The sequence below is a fragment of the Semicossyphus pulcher genome, unplaced genomic scaffold (assembly GCF_022749685.1).
Source record: "Semicossyphus pulcher isolate SPU_LCO1_2020_fin unplaced genomic scaffold, fSemPul1.0.p SCAF_9, whole genome shotgun sequence".
In the NCBI taxonomy this organism is placed as follows: domain Eukaryota; kingdom Metazoa; phylum Chordata; class Actinopteri; order Labriformes; family Labridae; genus Semicossyphus; species Semicossyphus pulcher.
This window is the reverse complement of record NW_027211770.1, coordinates 5,219,155-5,234,778: the sequence shown is the minus strand read 5'-3', so window position 1 is coordinate 5,234,778 and position 15,624 is coordinate 5,219,155. Positions and strand designations below refer to the sequence as shown.

The 15,624-nt window shown below is 46.3% G+C and overlaps 1 protein-coding gene across 1 annotated transcript; it reads left to right on the top strand.

Moving 5' to 3' along the window:
• Nucleotides 1-1,870: 1,870 nt before the first annotated feature.
• On the top strand, nt 1,871-7,042 carry ggctb (gamma-glutamylcyclotransferase b). Its single transcript, XM_069657000.1, is given in 5 exon segments — nt 1,871-2,002; nt 2,004-2,147; nt 2,232-2,377; nt 2,476-2,608; nt 6,854-7,042. Coding segments are annotated over 5 exon segments (744 nt in total).
• Nucleotides 7,043-15,624: the final 8,582 nt, after the last annotated feature.

Sequence of the window (15,624 nt, the reverse complement as noted above, 5' to 3'; positions counted from 1 at the left end):
CAGCAACAATTGGTCTGCAATGTTCACGGTCAGCAATGTTTACCATCAGCCATGTTTCCTGTCGACCGCGTTAACTGCAGCCATGTTTCCTGTCGACCGCGTTAACTGCAGTCATGTTTCCTGTCAACCACGTCAACTGAGGCCATGTTTCCTGTCGACCGCGTTAACTGAGGCCATGTTTCCTGTGAACCGCGTTACCTGAGGTCATGTTTCCTGTCGACCACGTTAACTGCAGTCATGTTTCCTGCTGACCAAGTTAACTGAGGTCATGTTTCCTGTCGACCAAGTTAACTCAGGTCACGTTTCCTGTCGACCACGTTAACTGAGGTCATGTTTCCTGTTGACCAAGTTAACTGAGGTCACGTTTCCTGTCGACCACGTTAACTGAGGTCATGTTTCCTGTCGACCGCGTTAACTGCAGTCATGTTTCCTGTCGACCGCGTTAACTGCAGTCATGTTTCCTGTCGACCGCGTTAACTGAGGCCATGTTTCCTGTCGAACGCGTTAACTGAGGCCATGTTTCCTGTTGACCAAGTTAACTGAGGCCATGTTTCCTGTTGACCAAGTTAACTGCAGTCATGTTTCCTGTCGACCGCGTTAACTGAGGCCATGTTTCCTGTTGACCAAGTTAACTGCAGTCATGTTTCCTGTCGACCGCGTTAACTGCAGTCATGTTTCCCGTCGACCGCGTTAACTGCAGTCATGTTTCCTGTCGACCGCGTTAACTGAGGCCATGTTTCCTGTCGAACGCGTTAACTGAGGTCATGTTTCCTGTTGACCAAGTTAACTGAGGCCATGTTTCCTGTCAACCGCGTTACCTTAGGCCATGTTTCCTGTCGACCGCGTTAACTGCAGTCATGTTTCCCGTCGACCGCGTTAACTGCAGTCATGTTTCCTGTCGACCGCGTTAACTGAGGCCATGTTTCCTGTCGACCGCGTTACCTGAGGCCATGTTTCCTGTCGACCGCGTTAACTGAGGCCATGTTTCCTGTTGACCAAGTTGACTGAGGCCATGTTTCCTGTCGACCAAGTTAACTGAAGCCATGTTTCCTGTCAACCGCGTTACCTGAGGCCATGTTTCCTGTCGACCGCGTTAACTGAGGCCATGTTTCCTGTCGACCGCGTTAAATGAGGCCATGTTTCCTGTCAACCGCGTTACCTGAGGCCATGTTTCTTGTCGACCAAGCTAACTGAGGTCATGTTTCCTGTCGTCCACGTTAACTGCAGTCATGTTTCCTGTCGACCGTGTAAACTGAGGTCATGTTTCCTGTTGACCGCGTTACCTGAGGCCATTCTTTTCAGTTACTCTTCAGCTGTGTCCAAGTCACCAAAGTTAGCATATTCTACAATCAGGTTAAAGAAATGTTTCAGTCTGTCAGTGTTCAGTTGTTATGAAATATTATTAAAAATGCTCTGCTGTTATAGAACAGTGGATACAGTTTCATTCAGTCTTCTTAGAGGGTGTCCACTGTCAGAAGCTAATTTACACCCAGCAGCCAATCACAATCAAGTATTCACCTAGGCTATGTGACACTTGTGGTTTCCAAGCTCTGGCATAAAGTTCTACTTAAAATTAAATTATTATAAATAAACTGAACCTTCATTTTCATGAGCTGCCGACTTGTTATATTTATTATAGCAATGACAAAGTAACATGAGAAGTGTGAATGTTTGTTCTTCATCAGTATTTTTGGATTGATGCCCAACTCTGAGGGCAAGTTGAGTGACATCCAAACAGGTCCAACATGTAAACTAAAGTGAAAGGGTGTGTATGTGTGTGTGTGTGTGTGTGTGTGTGTGTGCTGTTGGCATGAGTCAAACGGTGTATTGTGGGTGTGAATAGGGCTCAGAGGCAGTGACAGGGATTAGCATGAGAATGGCGTGTGAGTGCTGGAAGGCCTTCTGTCACTCTGCAGCTCACTCTCGCTCTCAGCCCCGCTCCTCTAAACGCTCCGCTGTGGCTCAACTCGCCTCCCCTCCTCTGCCACCGTCTTTGTCTTGTTCCTCTTCATAAGCTTCCTCCTGGTAGAGACAACATGGAGAATAACTACACCTTCCTTTACTTTGCTTATGGCAGTAACCTGCTGAAGGAGCGTCTCCAGCTGAAAAACCCATCTGCCACAGTACACTGTGTGGCCCGGCTCAAGGTACAGACTCAAATCGGGACCATCATTGTTGTGTCCTTGATAACCTGTACACACTTTTAGCTCCTTAGTTTCTCTCTATTTCAGGACTATAAACTGGTGTTTGGGAACCATAAAGGCCTGGCCAGTGACCGGTGGCATGGCGGAGTGGCCACCATCGAGCACAGCCCCGGGGACGAGGTGTGGGGGGTGGTGTGGAGGATGAACATGTCAGATCTGGAGTCTCTGGACAGGTTAAGTTTTCACAGCCTCATGATTTCCTTTAATGTTGTCCTGTGAAACTGACATCTACCATATGTGTGTTTGTGTGTGTTTGTGTGCACACACTCAGTCAGGAGAACGTGACGTTAGGTGCATACAGTCCTGTGGAGCTCTCAGTGAAGACTAAAGGCCAGGAACTCAACTGTCGTACCTACATCATGAACAGCTGTGTGTATGCCCCTCCGTCCCCACAGTACCTGCAGGTAAGACAGCTTTCAATTCATGCATGCTTGTGGATTCAAAGTGCTTCAGTGGATGCTGGTGGAAGGATTTATTCCAGGCCAAATGGGAAACAATCTTTTTCCAAATGTTTTAAAGGAGCTAGCTAGCTAACGTAACATTTTTTTACTGTCAACAACTACCATAATGGAACGTAACCCACCATGTGTTTACACGGGGTTGTGGGTTAGATGTGTTCACACCAAACAGTCCTTGTATGTGTAAACCTGCTTGGCAATAAACCCTTATTCTGAAAAACAAAGCACATTTTTGCTCAATGCAAATGTATTTACGTATGAATTCCAACTTTACACAGAAATTTGTGTGACGCTTCGTCCTGAAATTTTTAAAACTTTTTGCTTGTCTCGCTCTGCAGACAAGAACTAACAAAGAATACATTCCAAGTTTTTACAAATCTACACCATGAAGTCGTTATTTTAGGATCCTTTCTACCTGTTTGGGTTCAAATGACCTCTAAAAGGGCCTCTCACTCTGTGTGATGTCAAACATGGTGATTTAATGTTGTTGTTTTGAATCAGGCGGACAAAAGAATCATGAATCAGGTCTGGAGCATCATCACTTATTCACTCCTCTGCATTTCTCTCTGTGTGAAGCATCTGGAAAAGTTCTCCGTCTGTCACACCCCCCTCACCTGACTCTGTCATCAGCAGGTCACAACAGTCCGACACACCCCTTCTGTCATGTTTTACACATCTAAACACCAGATTGTTCTTTTGCACATGTGAGAGCTCCAAACATGCCTGAGAGAAAAACAGAGAGGCTTTGTGGTCACAGCTTTGTGAGTCCACCATATTGTTCCTAAACACACTAATACAGATTCCTTTTGAGTACAAGAGTGGAAAAATAATTGTTCTATCTAGTGTACAATCTTAACCCCAAGTCCAAGTCGTACTACATTTTCAGTCGCCTCCTGTCTCTGAAAATATGGGAATGTGATGTAGAGAACCTGTGAACCTGGGAGCCGTGTTGTCAGGGGCACGAGACCCTGGTACGGTCTTCCAAAGCAAATTAGTCCCAAGGGAAAGTCCGGACTAAGAATAATTAAATCTACAACTATTAACCCTACAAAACGGAGCCGAGTCACCTCCCCTAGAACAGGGACACCAGGGATAAGGTGGTGACCTTGCAGACTGACTAGGCTCACATCCACACACACATTTGTGTCTTAGGTACTAGAAGACCCTCGGCCAAAGGAAGCCATCAGGATGAGGAAGGGCTTTTTTGGGCTTGGTTAGCCCAGAAGTCTTTTGAAGCAGCTGACAGGTGGCTCGGAGGACTGTGGCTTCTGTGGTTGTGGAAGCAAATACCCAGTTGTAGGAGAATGAGACTGTGTAGAAGGACTTTTGGTTGGCCTTAAGAGCGTTCTGGCAAACTGTTCGACAATTGAGGAAAGCAGGGCTTGGCCCAGGCTTTCATCAGCAGGGGATGAGTTCTGCTGACCTGCTGACTTACATAATGTTGAGCAGTGGAAAGAACACTTTGAGGAGCTGCTCAATCCAACCAACATGTTCAAAGATTCAGGGAAAGCCTCTTTATATCCCTGGCAGAGAGACAGGGCACCAGGTGTACATGAGTTTTGCCCTGAGATGCTCTGGACACAGTTGGGCTCTCTTAAAGGACAAATTCACCCCTGGAAAAAGCTCCTGTCAGTCAAAGCTGGTGTTCGCTGCAATCAATAGAAGCAATATTTTAATTTGGCCTTATCTGTGGAGAAAGTTGTACAAACAGCTTGTGGTTTCATTCTACATTCCTACAACACCCAGCGTGCATTGCGCCTCTCTCTCTGAAAGGAACCAGCGAGGGCCTGGTTACATAGGGAAGTTATAGGTCCACGCGAGAAGTCTGCCAGAGCAGTTGGTAAACATAGGGGGGAATTCATTCGTCTCAAGGTCCGATTCACAAAGAACATTGCCCTGATGATATTCAAGCACAATCTCGCCCATTAAGTCTCACAGCTCCGTTCAGTTTGCTCTTCTTTTGTGTCTGATTGTGGAGAGAAGTTGTCTGCAGCTCCACTCTCTGCTGCACGGAGCTGCGTTCTCAGCTGAGTGCACACTGAGACCTCAACTGCATGCACAGATCGACGAGGAGACGGGAGAGGAAGGGGCAGATCTTTGAACAGCTTACTGTAAAGTACAGACTCGACAGGTGTTTACTAGTATTACTCTCTGTAACGCAGCTTTATGTTTTCAGGGTTGTCCCTTGTCACAGATTCTGTTTGTGATTTTCAAGGACAGGATCTCAAGGCGCAGCTGGAAGGAGGAGGGTTTCCAGTTGGTGGACCGAATAATATCTTTGCAGATGATGTGGTTCTGCTGGCTGGCAAACTGTCACCTCCAGCAAGCACTGAGGCAGTCTTCAGCAAGTGGTTGAAGTCCTTCTTCACCACGACCTGAGCCTTAATTGATTTACGTTCCAACCCTCACCTACGGTCATGAGCTCTGGGTAGGGGCCTAAGAATGAGACTGCAGATACAAGCAGCCGAAATGAGTTTCCTTTGCAGGGTGGCTGGGCTCCCCTGGAACCCCGGGATAGACCCAGCTTGCTGAAGGGATTATATATCCCACCTGGCCTGAGAAGGCATCAGGTTCCTCCAGGAGGAGCTGGAAGGTGTTGTTAAGGACAGGGACGTCCAGGCTAAAGCCTGCTCCCACCGCGACCCGACCTTTAATAAGTGGAAGATGGTGATGAAAGGCTGAATGTAGAGAGATCCATGTAGGCCCTGGAAGAGTGCTAAAGCTGCTGCTAACAGGCTGCACTACACTGCTGGTCTGGTGTAAGGTGTGATTTGTGCATTAGCCATAAATATTTGGACAAAAGACACTTTAAAATTCTGAAGTGTTTAGCTGACGGGATCTGAGTTTTTGTTTGTACCCACTTCTCAGAAATATTTGTTTTTATCCTGAAGAAAAGAAGAATATCTCCTCATATATTAGAAAGTGTTAATGGTCCTGAAGGCTGGCTTAAACAGCCTCTTCCAGAATCCCCCCAATTATGTTTGTTAGGTGACAAATAATGACGTGTTGTTGCAGCTAGGCTAATCAAGCTTATCTAATAAGCCAGGCTTACTTCAGTTGATTTGATCTAAATGACCAAATAGAATTATCAATTGAATGATAATAGCTACATAAACAGTTAACAGTACAAATGCAATAAATTATACTGAGCAGAAATGTAGTATTTATAAACACACACATATATATATACGGACAGGCGCTCAACAGCTGAAACAGGACTTTGCTCCATCAGAGAAATCCTGGTCTTGCTCGTGGTCTAAACCAGTGGTTTTCAAAGTATGGCAAAGTGAGCCTCCCCTGAAGGAACATAAAGCAGCTGCTTTAATAATGATTAATCCTCCACAGTTCATTGTAACTGGGAATCTACACCGACACTGTGGCGTCAGGGGAACGTGTGCGACATGTAAGCGTCACAACAGCATCTATTTTGCAATCCACACCAGCTGCGACCACAGCAAAGATGAGTCTCAGAGTCCGCCAATGGTAGTAACAGTAGAAGAAGACAACTTTGCAACCGACTTACAGACTTATGTCTTAGTTGTACATAAGTTCAGTTTTTATGTAGGATGTAGAATCAAATGAGAATTAATAGGCTTGGTTTACCCAGATGTTGAGGAAATGTACACATTCATTGCTCTTTTAAATCAATCTTGCCTGCTCATCGAGCCGATCAATAACTTCAACAGGAAACTGAAATCAAAGTTTGAGGAGATCACATGGTTTACACATCCGGGAAAATTAGAGTTGACGCGAACTGAACAGAGCAGCAGAAAATGAGTCTGTCCGGCACACGCATGTCAACAATACGCTTCAATACGTCACCTGTGTAGATTCCCCGTCAGTCTCTAATGACCGCTTGGTCTCAATGTGATGCTGGAGTTAACATGGTCTCACACAGACATTGTGCTCGCTCCATTATCCGTCTCTCTCTCTTTCTCTCCCTGTTGTTACAAAAAATCGATCTATTTTGCCCCACACGTCGCAGAAGTCACTAACCAGATGTTTAAAGTGATTTTTTCTGGTTTATTTTTTCTCACGCTGCGCCTCCCCTGAAGTCCTCTGGCACCCCCCGGGGGAGGCTCACCTCACACTTTGAAAACCGCTGCTGTAAACAAAGCTTAACAGTGAGCTGGGGAGAAACGTGACCATAGAGTTAATAGTTAATATATTCAACTTCATCATCTCCTGCAGGTGATTGTGATGGGAGCGGAGCAGAACGGCCTGCCGAGGGACTACCAGGAGAAGCTGAGAGCCATCAAGACCAACATGTACGAGGGTCCTCTTCCTGTGATGGCTGAGCTGGAGCGAGCCATAAGAGCCAAAAAGAGGGACGATCAAAGATCTGATGACAGCAGGATCCAGGTCCACTATCTGCTATAGGAAAGTCCCTTTCACACTGTTTGACCTTAAACTGTATCTTTACCGCCACAGTGGCCTGCACGAAAAGAGAAGTCACATTTGGACAGATATATTCTACAGAAGATATATTCTGGTGTAGGACACTCTGATACCCAGCAGAATATGAACGCAGATCACCACAAGGAGCAAGAATACGAATGCTATTTTGTTTTAGCCTTCACAGTTTAGACTTTATAATCTAGAATGGGTGAGATATTTTCAGGTCTCATCTTACCTCCTTATTTGGAAATGTTTTGCCCATTACCTAGAAGTAGGCTGGTTCCATAATAAAGTCATGATTATTGGTCTCTGAAGGAATATTTTCATTCTTATGGAATATAAATGGAAATCAATGGCTGCCTTGGAGGTTAAAAAATACCTTAAAATCAGCGGCCATGTTTTTTTGTGAAGGAAACATGGAGGACACATATGTTCCTTAATTTTTTCTGAATTGTAATATTTGTGATGGTACTGTCATTTCCCACACAGCCAAATGTAACATCATTCAAAACATACATTAAAGTGGTTTATGTCAACACAGACACAACTTCTTTTTCTTATTTCAGCTACATACTCTGAACCTTCTTCCTCCCTCCCTCCAGCTGTTAACGTAGCCCCTTTGGCTCCTCCCACTCCCACAGCTCCTTCCTCCTTTCCTTTCACAGCAACAACCATAAACCCTCCTGCCGCTGCCACACTGCTACTGTTCATGCTGCCACAGCCCCTCCGAGCCACGGTGCTTCCCCTTGTGGTATCAATCACTTCCCCTCCTGTTCTATCCCTGCTCCCCTGCCTCTCCCTTCTACACCCCTCAGTGTGACCCAGCTCAGACTCCCCTCACCTTCCATTTCCAGGGAATTACACCATTGGAGATGGCCTTAGCCTTTTCCCACTGGAATGGCACCATCTGCTCTGTCTTACCCGACCGTGGCTGAATGACTATCTATCCATGATCTTTGAGCGCGCCCTGCAGTTCTGTGGCTGGTTTTACTCTTATCATGTTCTTTAATGCATGCCAGGCTGCAGGGCGCCTCCAGCAGTTCAACCAGAGTACTTACAGGGGTGCCCTCAGCTCAGAGAGGCACCCTTTTCCCCTTCTTGTGACTGGTGCGGGTCCCCTCCATATCCAGCCACTGAATGTGTGATTGTTGCCCCATATGTGCATGCACCCCTTCTGTTTCTTCTGCAGCATCTGTCCATCTCCCATCGCCCCCAAACCAACTAGCTCCTCCCCAGATAACTTTCCGCCAACAGCCCAGCCCAGCCCAATCCCTCACGCTGTAGACAGAATGGTCAGCAACAACCTTAATAACTTGGGCTGCAACGTTTCAAGTTGCTGCTTACTACACACCTTCCTTCTCTGGCGGCGCACACGCCGCTCTGATGCCCGCATAACCCCACCAAACATGGTCTATGACTTGGCATGCACCTTAAATCCCCAATCAACATCCAACTGCCAGTTCATCCATTTCCTCATCCACAGTTTCACCCTTCGTCTGCAGGCATCGGGATCATCCCAGAATAACTTTTCATTAGCAGCAATCTCCAATCTGCCCTTGCTGAACGCAGTGCAGTGGACAGGCTCCTTCCCAAAGAACTTGATGATGACTTCAAGATTGGTCCATTCACCACACCACCCTTCCCAATCTATCATAAGGGCCCCATTGTCAAGAACTGGAACCAGAGAAAGGAGGACTCAATTGCATGACTCGACTCAGGAGCAGATTCAAACAGTTTAATAACAGGCAGAGTTCAGTACACGGGTAATCAATACTACAAGGCAACAGTGTCAAAATCGTGAGGCAAGAGGCAGGTCAGAAAACAAACGAGGTCAAGGCTTACATGAATCAGAGTGCTGTGAGAATGGTGGAACGTGACGACAAGGTGCGACGACACATGGGGAGACATGAGGTTTAAATACAAGAGGTAATGAGGAGTGATTAGACACAGCTGGGGGAGAGACAATCAGGAGCAGGTGAGCACAGGACGGGGGAAGGGACAGGACACAGAACCGAAACAGTGACAGGGGAGAGTGACCTTCAAAATAAAACAGGACACACGAGACATGATACATGAGGGAACAAAAAACTTAACTAATGTGCAGACATGACACCCAGAGGCGTTGCCACCTGGGAATACTCCAGCACGAAGAGACTCATTAAAGATACCCCCCCCCCATATATCATTTTGTATCTGAGTACCCAGTGCTTATCATATTGCTCAGATTCTGAACCAATGAAATATTTCTGATTCTTATGTATCTGATCCTTAAGTAACCTGGCCTTGTTTTGTAATGTAGTTTTAAAGCTCTGGAGCTGCTGATGAACGTGAACTATCCCCTCATCGCTCAGCGGGACGTCCCCTCTGCTGGTTTCCTGATCCTCCACCTGCAGTACAGAGCTGAGGCCTCCACATAAAATAGTTCCTGTTTGAATGACTCATTATGTGTGACGTTCTTCTCATCTGCACTTTACACAACAGTTTCCATAATATTGTCTGTTCAAATGTTTGCATTGAGCTCATTGTTTTTGTCATTTTGTGGCTCAAGTGGCTCCAGCTGTCCCTCTCTTCAGGGCTGGGTGTTTCTAGAGGCCACGATGCTGCAGAGAAGCTGTCCTGGTTTATGGAACACAGTGCCGGCGTCCTTCAGAGTTTTCAAATTCCATGTCTGTTCACTAAACATCCTCTCATCCCCCTCTGCCCGACAGGCTGCTCCTCTCCAGAAACTCTCTCCTCACCTCACACATTTTGTTTTTTAGGCCTCTTCACCACCCAAGAAGATCCTCACAGACAGAGGGAAGTATCTGGGACAGAAAATTGTCCTGTCTGTGGGGAACCAGGAAAAACAGACTCTTCTGTGCTGTGCAGCTGCAGCTCGCCGTCACAGCATCACATGACCTCCAGCAGAGCGGAGCAGAGGGCCAAACACTAAGACTCCATCAGGTTCCTGCCACACCGACCCACAGGGCAGTGAGACACTCAGACATTAGAACCAGCCAGACTCCAGGGAACAGAGCTCCATGCTTCCTTTTAGAGCACTGATATATTTACATTAGCATGTTCATGTGTGCATAATGGCTACCAGATGTATCCTGGAGAACAGTTTGAAAGAGGTTAATGCTTCAGTTTATGTCTACAAGACGCAATGAAGCCTGTGAAGTGTGGAGGAAGTCCTTTAGGATGAGTAAAGAACGTGTTCGGCAGGAAGAGAAACTGTTGGAGCTAGTTGTTACAGTTTCTGATCCTAACACACAAAACAAGAAGCCCTCAGTGTGGCTGTGGTTTTTTTATTTGTCATCAGTTTGTAAAGCCTGCCATCCTGCTGCTAAAATATGAGCTGCTAAAATATGACCACCCTGAGCAGACCCACACGCTGTGTTTAGCCTGTCGTGTCCTCGTTGTTGTCGTTGTCTTATTTGAAAGTGTTGCAGGACAGTTTGAGAACACCCTCTCTGCTGCCAGGGGGGCCTCAAACTGTAGAAAAAACTTTTGGAATATTTGATCAAAAAAATATTTTTGCGAGACATTTATTTATCATTTGTGAGACTAAAAAAGCTGGATAGATTTCTGTTTTATAATTTTCCATGAATGAGTGATGGTCAAAACAATTTTCTCTCACCTATTGGTAAATGATTTGATCTGACTGGTTGCCATAGCAACCTAAGTGTTTCACGTCTAAAGGCTAGCTAGTGAAGTGTTAACATGGTCATCAGAAATCGGGAGCTCAAAAAAGAAAAGAAATGAGAAAATGAGAGTTCAACGTTAAACAGCAGGACACCGTGAGGTAGGATCTTATGGAATTATTTAGATGCTGTTGTTGTTGTTGTTGTTGTTGTTGTTGTTGAGTTTAGTTTGGAGTGTTATGCACGGCGTAAACAAGTTTTGAAGCACTGCAGGGTGGTGCATGTCTTTGTTTACGATACAAATATGACTAAGATTGTGACATTCATTTGAGTTATTCGTTTGTTGTTAGCAGAGTTAATAGAGAGGCTGTTTACACACACAGCCTGCTCTGTGGATAGGCTGTTATTTTCATTCATTTTATTTCACTGTGATCCGTTATATTTAATGCTAAGCGGGACGCAGGGACTTCTGTTTACGATTTAAATGTGATCACTAAGATCGTGATCAGGCTGTTTGCACTTCTTCTCATTTTTTATTTTATTCCTGACGTTGTGATTGGCCATTACTCCCGAAACATTACCAGTGCACGGGTGTCTGATTCTGCATAAGAAATGCACCTGTCATTTTGGATGTATTGTGTTGTTGTTGGGAGCTGTCCGGTGCAGCCAGGTGCTGAAGTCTCTCACCTGGACATGTGAAACTTCTATGACCTTGCCTTTAGTCAGTTGTTTTAAGCTATTTTGTTGAACAACCTTAGACCTAATTCAATTAGAAACTACCAGCAGAGCTGTTGTTATCGGCCAGGACTGGGGATGACGTTGGGGGGGGGGCTTTTGGGATCATCTTGTCCCGGGCATGGGCAAGATACACGGCGTCGCTGTGTTAGGGTCTTCCAGTGAAAGTAAAGCTCTGCTCCTGGTTCTTCGAGCTCCTCCTCCAAACACTTAGAATTCAACCGGTTTTGGCTGTCAGGATGTGTTTGTCGTAACTGGAATCAAACAGCAGGAGCAGCTGTCATTGTGCATGAAGAGTCTGTCAGGAGAGATTAAGAGAGCCAGACTAATTGAATTCTTTCAGAGCGAGTTCTTTATGTGAGGAGACTGGAGGTACAGTGCAGCATTTAACCTTTGAACCCTGAAGAGCAGAGTTTTTTATACAAGAAAGCATTAACTCATATTGTGCTCGTTCAGTTTGTTTCATCAGCCCATGAAGCAGGAACCAGGACGCTGCCTGTGCCCCCAACAGAGCCGGACAAACATCCTGGTCTCTGGTTATGAGGGAGGGGGGCTAAAAAACAGTAAAGTGGGACACAGCGAGACTCCACACGTGGGACGTTGCACAACCAGCTCCATCTGAGAGTCACAGCGACCTGCATGGCTGAGCATCACAGTTTTCTTTGGAACACTTTCTTTGGAGGAGAGAAGTTTTGGTGAAAACAGTTCACAGGGAGGTCCGCGAGTCATCAACAGCAACATCAAACACTAAGCCAACTTAACATCAGAGTTTCTGAGACTTTGAGCATCAACAGTGTGGTGGACGCCACTGAAGGAAAGAAAGAAAAGGTTTTTATTTGAAAGCATTAAAAGGTCATTTCACCAAAATCACAGAAGCATCTCATGGTGTCTCTTCATGCAAATTAAAGTGTTACTGGTCAGGGTTACAACCAATATGCACAAGTCCTTGTAATGGCCTGTGGCAAGTTCTGGGTGATGAAATAGTAAACAAATAACATATCTGTCTGTCCTTCACCTGAGGTCATGACCTTTAGGCAGCAGAGTATAGTATTTCACCTGGAGGGTTTTGCAGGACGGAGCAGCACACGCTCTGTGTGTTAGGTGTTACCTCAGCCCGAACCCTGATGGACTTTCTGCTGCAGCTGAGGAAATTGCACCTGCCACAAACAATGATATTGCACTTCTTTACCTCCTTAAACACCCACACTGCCAATGACAAGGGCATGTTTTAGCATATAATTCTCTCTGAAGAGAAGGTGCAGCATTTTCCCATCCCTCCAGGACCTGTGAACCTCCATGGCCCCGAGTACGACAGGACCAAAACCTCCCAGCACAACAACAATTCCTTCTGACTGCAGCTGGCCTCATTAACAAGGCCCAGGACCCCCGCTGACTCGGACTCTTAACCCCCCTCAGTGTCACTTAACATTACATTAACATGGTCTGTCTAAAAGTAAACATCTTCAAGGCATTTCTGTCTGTGCACATATTGTTTACTTCATACAGTCCAGTAAATATTTTTAGCACTCCTGCACAAAACAAATGTGCTTGTGGTTTTATGTGTAGCTGAGATGATGAGTCAGGAGACAGACGCTGTTCACTTTGTTCTTATGTGCACAACAATTACAGCTCTCCGTCGTCTCGCCAACAGTGCTGAAACATTTTTATATGAAGATAAACTGAAATTAACATCTTAGGAGAAGACATCTTACCTCTTCTGACCACAACAAAGACATTTAAACAAACAGATACATTAATATGATTAAGACACAATGGACACACAGGGACCTGACTGAACATGATACATGGACCCATACTGCTCAGGGCTCAGGTCTCAGGTCTGGTCTCAGGTTGGGTCTCAGGTCTGGTCTCGGGTCGGGTCTCAGGTCTGGTCTCAGGTAGGGTCTCAGGTCTGGTCTCAGGTCTGGTCTCAGGTCTGGTCTCAGGTAGGGTCTCAGGTCTGGTCTCGGGTCGGGTCTCAGGTCTGGTCTCAGGTAGGGTCTCAGGTCTGGTCTCGGGTCGGGTCTCAGGTCTGGTCTCAGGTCTGGTCTCAGGTCTGGTCTCAGGTCAGGTCTCAGGTCTGGTCTCAGGTAGGGTCTCAGGTCGTGTCTCAGGTAGGGTCTCAGGTCAGGTCTCAGGTCTGGTCTCAGGTCGGGTCTCAGGTCAGGTCTCAGGTCTGGTCTCAGGTAGGGTCTCAGGTCGTGTCTCAGGTAGGGTCTCAGGTCAGGTCTCAGGTCTGGTCTCGGGTAGGGTCTCAGGTCTGGTCTCAGGTCTGGTCTAGGGTCAGGTCTCAGGTCTGGTCTCAGGTTGGGTCTCAGATCAGGTCTCAGGTCGTGTCTCAGGTCTGGTCTCAGGTCTGGTCTCAGGTCTGGTCTCAGGTCGTGTCTCAGGTCGGGTCTCAGATCAGGTCTCAGGTCGTGTCTCAGGTCGGGTCTCAGGTAGGGTCTCAGGTCGGGTAGGGTCTCAGTTCTGGTCTCAGGTCAGGTCTCAGGTCTGGTCTCAGGTAGGGTCTCAGTTCTGGTCTCAGGTCAGGTCTCAGGTCTGGTCTCAGGTAGGGTCTCAGGTCGGGTCTCAGGTAGGGTCTCAGGTCTGGTCTCAGGTCAGGTCTCAGGCTGGTCTCAGGTAGGGTCTCAGGTCGTGTCTCAGGTCAGGTCTCAGGTCGTGTCTCAGGTAGGGTCTCTGGTCAGGTCTCAGGTCTGGTCTCAGGTAGGGTCTCAGGTCGGGTCTCAGGTCAGGTCTCAGGTCTGGTCTCAGGTCTGGTCTCAGGTAGGGTCTCAGTTCTGGTCTCAGGTCTGGTCTCAGGTCGTGTCTCAGGTAGGGTCTCAGGTCTGGTCTCAGGTCTGGTCTCAGGTTGGGTCTCAGGTCGGGTCTCAGGTCTGGTCTCAAGTAGTGTCTCAGGTAGGGTCTCAGGTCTGGTCTCAGGTCGGGTCTCAGGTTTGGTCTCAGGTCTGGTCTCAGGTAGGGTCTCAGGTCGTGTCTCAGGTAGGGTCTCAGGTCTGGTCTCAGGTCTGGTCTCAGGTCTGGTCTCAGGTCGTGTCTCAGGTAGGGTCTCAGGTCAGGTCTCAGGTCTGGTCTCAGGTCTGGTCTCAGGTAGGGTCTCAGGTCAGGTCTCAGGTCTGGTCTCAGGTCTGGTCTCAGGTAGGGTCTCAGGTGTCAAGAGCAGACTTTACTCAGTATGTGCAGGTTTTGAAGATGTGCCAGGTGAGGGTGAAGTGGAGTCTCCTGCGCTTCTGCGCAGCTATTTTACACAGTATTAGAAGATATTAATAAAAACCTATTGACGCTGTGTTGTTGAATGTAGTTTTTCCCACAGTCCTTGGTGGTGCTCTTTATATCATTTATTAAACAGAAGAGCTACGTTCAAAGGTTGCTCATGTGCAGGTAGTGTTACTGATTTACACAAAGGCCTGTGCATCTTCCCACAGAGAAGGAGAATCCCTGTGTGGTGCTCACAATTGCTCCAGCTGCTTTTGACGGCAAGTACTCGTCACATGTTGCAGTTTTGAACACATAGTTGTGTGGGGATAATGCCCAGCGAGCCCAGATGTGACCATATCTGGATGAGAGGGTGGAGCTTCAGAAAAGCGAGAAGCAAACACAGAGTTATCAAAGCTAAGGCCAGATAGTTCCATAAATCAGAGAGAGAGAGAGAGAGATTACATGGGGCTCTATGGGGACTGACTCACTGCTGGAGACAGCCTCAAGTGGACACCAGAGGAACTGCAGCTTTTGGGACTTTGTGTGTTGACTTTTTTTCTGGTGTTGAGTCTTGCTTTTGACTTCTTTAAGTCAAAGATAGTTTTACTTTAAAGTATCAAAATTAAAACAGTAAATGTTAAAGAAAGAAAGAAATATATGTGATTGTATACAGATATGTCATTGCATGAAAAAGCAAAAGTAAACTTTAAAGCCTAAAATTAAATTCATTTACAAAAATCATTTATCAATACCTGATTTTAAATAGAGTATAATGGAATGGAATCATGTTAGTTTGTTTATATTACTTTTATCTAACTTGAGTTTGATGATATTATACCCTCTGATAAAATATCTATGATTGCTTTCAATTAATGACTTTATACACTCGACTTTAACAGATAGAGTCTGTAAGTATTCCAGGGGCACTGCAGGCTCAGTGTGGCAGTTACATAACCAGGTGATTCTCAGAGAGCACAATAAAAACAAAGTGTTACCTGGAGCCTATAG